The 9,841-nt window shown below is 34.1% G+C and overlaps 2 protein-coding genes across 2 annotated transcripts in view; one reads left to right on the top strand and one right to left on the bottom strand.

The window, feature by feature from the left end:
• Positions 1-1,314: 1,314 nt before the first annotated feature.
• On the top strand, positions 1,315-1,771 carry LOC119574510 (the record flags this gene model as incomplete). The annotated part of the gene is given in 1 exon segment (XM_037921771.1): positions 1,315-1,771. A coding segment is annotated over 1 exon segment (297 nt), but the record flags the coding sequence as incomplete, so codon positions are not given.
• Positions 1,772-2,487: 716 nt separating this feature from the next.
• Positions 2,488-9,841, bottom strand: part of LOC119574511 (gamma-aminobutyric acid receptor-associated protein) — a 28,638-nt gene continuing 21,284 nt past the window's right edge. The window contains exons 2-3 of the mRNA XM_037921772.1: positions 5,973-6,170; positions 2,488-3,168 (exon numbers count right to left, since the gene is read on the bottom strand). Coding sequence (XP_037777700.1) covers positions 3,097-3,168; positions 5,973-6,170 — 270 coding nt within the window. The 3' untranslated portion in view covers positions 2,488-3,096. The remainder of the gene's footprint in view (positions 3,169-5,972; positions 6,171-9,841) is intronic.

The following is a 9,841-nucleotide window of genomic DNA, read 5'->3' on the forward strand; positions in this document are numbered from 1 at the left end:
GGCGCCCTGAACTAGCCTTTAATCCTTTCAACACGGCTCTCACATCTTAGAGAATGGACAGAAGGGACTGTAGATTAGAAGGAAAAGGGAAGGGGAGAAGAAAAAAATCGTGCAAAATTAATTGAGTTGAGGGCTGAGGCCCAGGGTAGGATAGATCCTATGCCCCACGACAACAACGAGCATGGGATTGGAAGAAGGCACATTAAAAGAACATACATTTTACAAACAAAGTAACTATCAACAGGTGCACAGTAAGATTTCTGTCGCTTCTGTGTGAAGAACGGTCTTGTAGAATTTTAGAATGAGCACTTTTAAGTATTTTCGAAAACTTGTGTCAGCTTCAGACTTTGCAGATATAATTATCTAATTATTTTGTTGCTTGGGATGCACAGGATCTCCTTAGTGTTGTATGTGGTATGCTTGTGAAGTATTTTCTACTTGCGGCACAAAACGAGAGATTTAAATTGCAACCCTATTTTGCTGTTCTTCAAGCTCTTCAGAATCGGATCACCTGGGGAAACGGTGCTTAAAATGCGTGTTGTTAATTCATCATATATATATATATAATATATATATATATATATATATATATATATATATATATATATTTTATATATATATATATATATATATATATATATATATATATATATATATATATATGTATGTATGTATGTGTATATATGAAAGATAGAATAATGCAATGCCGTACTGATATCGATAAATAACAACCCTCCCTGATTAGAACTCGAACCTTGGTCACTCCGGGTATGAAACCGGAGGCCAGTGCTAATTCAACCATGCCACAGGACCCACTAACGGGAGTGTGCAACTATGATCTCTCTAGCTCCATAGACATTGCCTATCTACTCATACTTGAGTAATGTGTGTGTGTGTGTGTGTGTGTGTGTGTGTGCGTGTGTGTGTGTGTGTGTGCGTGTGTGTGTGTGTGTGTGTGTGTGTGTGTGTGTGTGTGTGTGTGTGTGTGTGTGTGTGTGTGTGTGTGTGTGTGTGTGTGTGTGTGTGTGTGTGTGTGTGCGTGTTGGGGTTTGTTCTACGCCAAACTCACATCCGTGGCAGACAATTGACCCCGGCGAGACATTCGCATTGTTCTGGGCGACTTCAATGCGGTATCCGGCTGTGAATGAGCTGACTACGAGATGCCTGTTGAGGGGCGTGGTCATACCTCTCTGGAAGGGACTGTAGTAACTACCGTAGCTTTACACTGCTCAGTATACCGGACAAGGTTTTCGCCAACATTCTTCTGAAACAGAACCGCGACCACGTGCTAAGGCACCAGAGACCGGAGCAGTCTGGATTCACTCCTGGCAAATCCACAACAGACCATATACTAACGTCATCGTGAGTTGCTTGCAGCCTGCATCGCTCTCAAGGCGTTTGACACCGGTGCATCGAGAATCGCTATGGGAAAATACGAGACCTAGGGGAATTCCAACATGGATTATTGGCCTAACAGCAAGCCTATATACCGGTACTGAAAGTACTGCAAAGTGTGGTGGGGGCATGTGCTGGATGTCTTGCATTTTCCATGTTTTTTCCAGTAACGCTACCTTAGTGACTGGAACACCATCCAATGGGATGAAATACTAAATATTAGCCCCAAGTATATTGTAAGCCAAATTCATATGGCTCTAAAAGTTCAGTTTCATGACCATATATCATCCCATTATGGTCAGACCTTCAAATTTCTTAGGTGTACAAGTAGAACCATGTTCGGGCTTATTTACTACCTCCTTATACAAGAACTTTGGAGATCATAGATAGTGTTAACTATCAAGGATTATCTGGTGCTTCAACAGCTACCAGTACAAGCTATTAATACTAAGCTTGCTCTGTATTAGCCTTCTTGCAAATGCATTTCAGTATAAATATATATATTTTTTATTCACTAATGGTTTTCTGGAATCAATGAAATAGGTGGAAAACATTTTTTTTCTTTGTTTTATTTTATTTTTAATACATTTCCTTAAATGTAGCATTATATATATGTAATAATGGCAAAGAAAAAGAAAATCTTTGTTTTTAGTACCTTTTATACTATACTGAAAGAAAAACCAAGGACGTTAGACTACACCCTAAACCACAAGTTACTACATATCAGACTTAGGTAATACGTCCAGAGGAGTTAGTGCTAATCAATACACTAACAGTTTTCATTCATGTGTTTAATTTTGTCTCTATTTTTTCTTGGTTTTTCAATATGATCATAACAGAACAGTCAAAAATATAGTGGATATAAATCATATTTACAAGAAAAGAAAAAAAAAAAAAAAAAAAAAAAAAAAAAAAAAAAATTTTGATAATATTAAAAATAGGAATTTTCATTTACATTGCTCTTGGCTTAAAAAAAAAAAAAATACATAAATAAAAAATACAATAGAGGCATATCACAATTATATAGATCAAAATCAAGTACTACAGAAGATTATGAAAGTTTTGTTACTAGTGGCAAATTTACATTAAACTCGTACATGTGCCACTCAACCTTGACTGATCATAAACTTCAAGAACTTGTGAAAACAAAAAAGAAGCAGTGATTAAACTAATGACTATGATGCACTAGTTTCCCAGCCCATCGGATACAGGACCTTCATGAATTACATTGCCCATTATATAAAGACAAATTCTGAAACAAAACCTGCCAAAAATTCAAACCTTTGGCATACATCAAGGGAAGAAAAGCACAAACTCCCTTGTAAGGCATGATCCCAGGTGCAATTTGAAGGAATATGCAGAACGACTTGGTGGAAGTTGTTAACTGTTGTGCAACATCCCATCAAACAGTACACAAGATGCCTCTGGGTAAAGCAGTGCAATAAATGCATTTTTTCACTTCACACAGAAAAATTAGAAACTGTCCTTAGTAATGTTACTAGTAATTCTGAACCCTGCATGACAGTGCATCCTTTACAATTTCATATTCTCTGGCCACTTGTTTTGCCTACATGGCTCAAAACCACTAATATCATGACATCATCTCTGCTTCTAGGGTTTTGTATCCATAAAGGTTACAACAGCCATCCAGTCATTAAATGGTCGTCCAGTAAAGTTCTCTAGTAAATCCAGGAACACGTCTCAGCACACTCCACCATAGACACTCTCATCACTATAGGCTATATACAGGAAAAAGTCATCCTCATGATGTTCCTGAAATAGAACAAAGAATCATTAATTGCAATTGCATAAATTGGTTCATTATTATTGAAATTAATAATGACAACCTATGAACAAACAGTTTATACTACTTATGGCCAGGTAAAATATAGCCCTAATGTGGGAGAATGGGTTAGTCAGATCACAAAGAAAAGTTTGAAAAATCCTTATTTTGAGGAGACCTTTGCCACATTTTTACCCCTTTACAACCATGTTATATAATTTTTGATGAATTCTAATTACAACCAAATGAGTAATATAATCTTTAATGACAGAAGGGAATCACTAATTACATACACTGTTCAGCTGGCAGTCTTAGTCTTGTTACAAATTATCAATCTTTGGGAAAAAAAAAAAAAAAAAAAAAAAAAAAAAAAAAAAGTAGATAAATAAATAAATGATAGACATCTGTCCTTGGGTTTACTCTATTCACAGTTCCAACTTGCAAACATATCTACTCTCTGTTCAAGTCTTTCCAGTGTTTATTTCCAGCAACAGAAAAGTTAGTGGTGTGTTATCATTACCACTTCTAATTATCCCAGTGCCAAAAGGAAAATGTAGTGTTCACTGTTGTACTTTTTGAAATGTCTCTACACATTCAGTTCTCATGGAAATTATAGGTTGGGTGATGTCAAAACAAGTGAAGCAGTTCATAATGGCCTATAAAGCCATTCTATTTTTATTTTTTTCATCTTTAATACCCTCCCCAAAGCCTATTCACTTCATTAGGTCTCTGATCAGTTATGGGCCAGTGCCCATAACTCTCTAATGGCTACTTCATGCATGTGAATGGTGCTGGAACCCTTGCTTTGGAAATCATGTTGAATTTTGTGCCAATGTTTTCTATAGGATTAACATCTGAGATGTTCCTAGGCCAGTCTTTGATTTACTTAGCCCCACAATTAACAAAAAAGCCACAGGAGATAGCAAGTGCATACATGCCATGCCCACTGTGAGCTTAATTTATTGTTTTTTCATATAGCATTAGTAAAAAAAACATTTGTCCCGCAAACTCAAGGAAAGGTGATATAAGATTAGGTCACAAGGTCTACTAATTGATATTTCACAAAACAATAATACAGTGAACAAAATATTCTCCCAGAAACTTTGGGTTAAGCCAATGCTGACAGGTATCAGAAATCTCTCAGCGTCATAAACTTAAGTGATTTCTGGGAATGTCCAGCCGCTCGGCTTGGGAGTCTGCTACATGTAGGAGAACTTCCCATTCCACGTGCTTTAGTGCGTCACCGAATGTATAGCCACACACAGATCACGCTGTTTGTTATGATGGCTCAACATGTGACCTGTCCGTAAAGGATTAAAGACCCAATCAATTACAAATTTTGCCATATGAGCAGATGTACAATCTTGTTGAGAGAGAGAGAGAGAAAAGGTTAATTCAAAAGACTGACATATAACCATTTGACATGCTGATTCAGATCACACTAATACAATTAATTAACCCATTAACACTGGGCAGCAAGTACATGCCATGAAATGGTGCGCCAGTCCTATTTTCTGGGGCATGTATGGTCATGTCACCCACAAACTATGATGATGACATGATCGCCTGGCAATAGGGCCCGGGCCACTATGAATACAGCCCAGGAGAGGGGGTTTTCACATTGGGAAACCACCTGGCAGAAGTGGGTTAACAAAATCGCCTGCAGCAGAAATTAGCTTGTATCATTTAAAATTCCAGGGGTTTCACAGTCCCACATGTAAAGCAGTGGTCAAGGAGGTCATTTCCCACAAGACAGGACACATCCCCATCTGTTATGAGTTACCATAAAGGTGGCATCATTGCTCCAAAGACATCAAGCCAAAAAGGTAGCATCATTGCTCCAAAGACATCAAGCCACTGCTCCTCTCTCCAATTGAGATATTTCTCATGGCAAAAATGACCCTATGCATGGATGAGAATTGATCTCCTAACAGCAATGAGTACTGATGTAGTCCAATTAGGAAAGCATTGACTGAATTTACAACAGACACATCTCCAAGAAGCACTCTGTTCTTTTCTTTCAAAATATAGGTTGTGATGCTTTATAATTGCCTTAGCGCAAGGCAACATCTTTGGCCTCCCAGGGCACTGACACCTGTTATTTTCTGCAGTATCCATAATCTGATAGCCTGCATCCATTAAGGTAACCATTAGAGATACATAGTAGTACTGGTAGGCCTTCTCCCTCACACCAAAAACACAAATCAGAAGTAAGGTAGGTAACCAAACAAATTTGCAAAAAGTTTTAAACTTTGAAGGGGGGTCTTTTATTTAGTTTAAAAAACAAAAAGAAAGACAGAGAGACAGGAAGAAGAAGAAAGAAGAAGAAAGAAGAAGAAAGAAGAAGAAGAAGAAGAAGAAGAAGAAGAAGAAGAAGACGAAGAAGAAGAAGAAGAAGAAGAAAGAAGAAGAAGGAAGGAAGGAAGAAAGAAAGAAAGAAAAAAAGGGGTGGCAAAAGAGATTTTCCGCGACAAAGCGGTAAATTAGTCAACCTTGTGACCTCACCTGATTATACCTTTCCTTGAGTTTTCAGGATTTTTTATATACTAATGCTTTCAATATTGACGCTCTTATTATAATCATTATAGAATATACTAACAGCACTATATGATAAAGACCAAGGAAAAGGTTAAACAGGTGCAACATGTGTACTAGTAATTGGCTCATTGGTGACTAAGTAGCTGTATAGCAATCTATGTGTAAAGACAAACTAAACTCACAGTAGACAGGGCATGTATGTATATGCCATGTCCAATATGCCATCAGACTGAAATGAAAATAAAGTAAAATTTACCTGATATAGGGAACCCATTGTAGCTGAAGTTGGAGGAATAACATTATTAACAAAGAAGAAAAGTGCATCTTCGGGTCGAAGATGAATGCGCTTGCGAATCAGGAAGTAGAACTGTCCAACAGTGAGGTCACTTGGTACCAAATACTTCTTTTTGTCAAGATCGCCAATTCGTGCTTTTGGTGCCTTTTCCACAATCACCTGTAATGAAGAATAGAGTTATTGGGCCCAAAATTTCTGATTAAAGCATTAAGATGAATGGATGCAATCTAGCAATGTCAAGAGAAAGTATTTTCACAAATACAAAAAGTGAGATGAAAAGAAAAGGATTGCCCAATACAATCAGTGACTTGTGTAACATCTGTCACAATGCTTTATCAAATAAAAAAATCCTATGATTCTCACAAGTAAAACCAAACATTTCTCTAATATTAATTATATATAGATATATACATATATAGATATACATATATATAATATATATACATACATATATATATATATAATATATAAATTAATATAATACATACATATAGTATATATATATATACTAATATATACATATACATATATATAGATATACATATATATTAATATATACATAATATATATATATACATATATACAATATATATATAATCATATATATATATACATATATATATATATACATATATATATATACATATATATATACATATATATATATATATATATATATATATAGTATATATATATATATACATACTATATATATATATTATGTATATGTATGTATATATATATTATATATATATATATATATAATATATGTATATATATATGTATATATATATGTATATATATATGTATATATAATATATGTATATGATTATACATATATATAGTACATATATAATACAATACTAATATAATATAATAATATATATAATAATTAATATATATATATGATATATATATATTATATATATATATGTATATCTATATATATGTATATATATATCCATATAGTATCTATATTTATATATTATATATATATATAATATATTTTATACATATAATATTATATATATATATATATACATATATATATAATAATATATATATATATATCTATATATATTACAATATATATACATATAATATTCTATACATATATATATTATATATTATATATATAGATATATTATATATATCAATATAACATATAATTTATATATATATATCATTATATATATATATATATATATATATATATATATATATATATATATATATATATATATATATATATATATATATATGTATATTATATTATTATGTATATATATGTAGATATATATATGTATATATGTATATATATTTATATATGTATATGTATATATGTATATATATACATGTATATGTATATGTATATATGTATATATATGTATATATATATGTATCTATATTACATATATGTATATATATAATATATATCTATATATATATATATATACATATATGTGTATATATATATATATAATTAATATTAGAGAAATGTTTGGTTTTACTTGTGAGAATCATAGGATTTTTTTATTTGATAAAGCATTGTGACAGATGTTACACAAGTCACTGATTGTATTGGGCAATCCTTTTCTTTTCATCTCACTTTTTGTATTTGTGAAAATACTTTCTCTTGACATTGCTAGATTGCATCCATTCATCTTAATGCTTTAATCAGAAATTTTGGGCCCAATAACTCTTATTCTTCATTACAGGTGATTGTGGAAAAGGCACCAAAAGCACGAATTGGCGATCTTGACAAAAAGAAGTATTTGGTACCAAGTGACCTCACTGTTGGACAGTTCTACTTCCTGATTCGCAAGCGCATTCATCTTCGACCCGAAGATGCACTTTTCTTCTTTGTTAATAATGTTATTCCTCCAACTTCAGCTACAATGGGTTCCCTATATCAGGTAAATTTTACTTTATTTTCATTTCAGTCTGATGGCATATTGGACATGGCATATACATACATGCCCTGTCTACTGTGAGTTTAGTTTGTCTTTACACATAGATTGCTATACAGCTACTTAGTCACCAATGAGCCAATTACTAGTACACATGTTGCACCTGTTTAACCTTTTCCTTGGTCTTTATCATATAGTGCTGTTTTGTATAAATTCTATAATGATTATAATAAGAGCGTCAATATTGAAAGCATTAGTATATAAAAAATCCTGAAAACTCAAGGAAAGGTATAATCAGGTGAGGTCACAAGGTTGACTAATTTACCGCTTTGTCGCGGAAAATCTCTTTTGCCACCCCTTTTTTTCTTTCTTTCTTTCTTCCTTCCTTCTTCTTCTTCTTCTTCTTCTTCTTCTTCTTCTTCTTCTTCTTCTTCTTCTTCTTCTTCTTCTTCTTCTTCTTCTTCTTCTTCTTCTTCTTCGTCTTCTTCTTCTTCTTCTTCTTCTTCTTCTTCTTCGTCTTCTTCTTCTTCTTCTTCTTCTTCCTGTCTCTCTGTCTTTCTGTCTTTCTTTTTGTTTTTTAAACTAAATAAAAGACCCCCTTCAAAGGTTAAAACTTTTTGCAAATTTGTTTGGTTACCTACCTTACTTCTGATTTGTGTTTTTGGTGTGAGGGAGAAGGCCTACCAGTACTACTATGTATCTCTAATGGTTACCTTAATGGATGCAGGCTATCAGATTATGGATACTGCAGAAAATAACAGGTGTCAGTGCCCTGGGAGGCCAAAGATGTTGCCTTGCGCTAAGGCAATTATAAAGCATCACAACCTATATTTTGAAAGAAAAGAACAGAGTGCTTCTTGGAGATGTGTCTGTTGTAAATTCAGTCAATGCTTTCCTAATTGGACTACATCAGTACTCATTGCTGTTAGGAGATCAATTCTCATCCATGCATAGGGTCATTTTTGCCATGAGAAATATCTCAATTGGAGAGAGGAGCAGTGGCTTGATGTCTTTGGAGCAATGATGCTACCTTTTTGGCTTGATGTCTTTGGAGCAATGATGCCACCTTTATGGTAACTCATAACAGATGGGGATGTGTCCTGTCTTGTGGGAAATGACCTCCTTGACCACTGCTTTACATGTGGGACTGTGAAACCCCTGGAATTTTAAATGATACAAGCTAATTTCTGCTGCAGGCGATTTTGTTAACCCACTTCTGCCAGGTGGTTTCCCAATGTGAAAACCCCCTCTCCTGGGCTGTATTCATAGTGGCCCGGGCCCTATTGCCAGGCGATCATGTCATCATCATAGTTTGTGGGTGACATGACCATACATGCCCCAGAAAATAGGACTGGCGCACCATTTCATGGCATGTACTTGCTGCCCAGTGTTAATGGGTTAATTAATTGTATTAGTGTGATCTGAATCAGCATGTCAAATGGTTATATGTCAGTCTTTTGAATTAACCTTTTCTCTCTCTCTCTCTCAACAGATTGTACATCTGCTCATATGGCAAAATTTGTAATTGATTGGGTCTTTAATCCTTTACGGACAGGTCACATGTTGAGCCATCATAACAAACAGCGTGATCTGTGTGTGGCTATACATTCGGTGACGCACTAAAGCACGTGGAATGGGAAGTTCTCCTACATGTAGCAGACTCCAAGCGAACGGCTGGACATTCCCAGAAAACACTTTTAAATTTATGACGCTGAGAGATTTCGATACCGTCAGCATTGGCTTTTAAACCCCAAAATTTCTGGGAGAATATTTTGTTCATGTATTAGTTTTTTGGGAAAAATCAATTAGAGACCTTGTGACCTAATCTTAATCACCTTTCCTTGATTTGCGGGACAAATGTTTTTTTTACTAATGCTATATGAAAAAACAATAATTAACTCACAGGGGGAAAAATGGCAT

This window comes from Penaeus monodon, chromosome 6, assembly GCF_015228065.2.
Source record: "Penaeus monodon isolate SGIC_2016 chromosome 6, NSTDA_Pmon_1, whole genome shotgun sequence".
NCBI lineage: Eukaryota > Metazoa > Arthropoda > Malacostraca > Decapoda > Penaeidae > Penaeus > Penaeus monodon.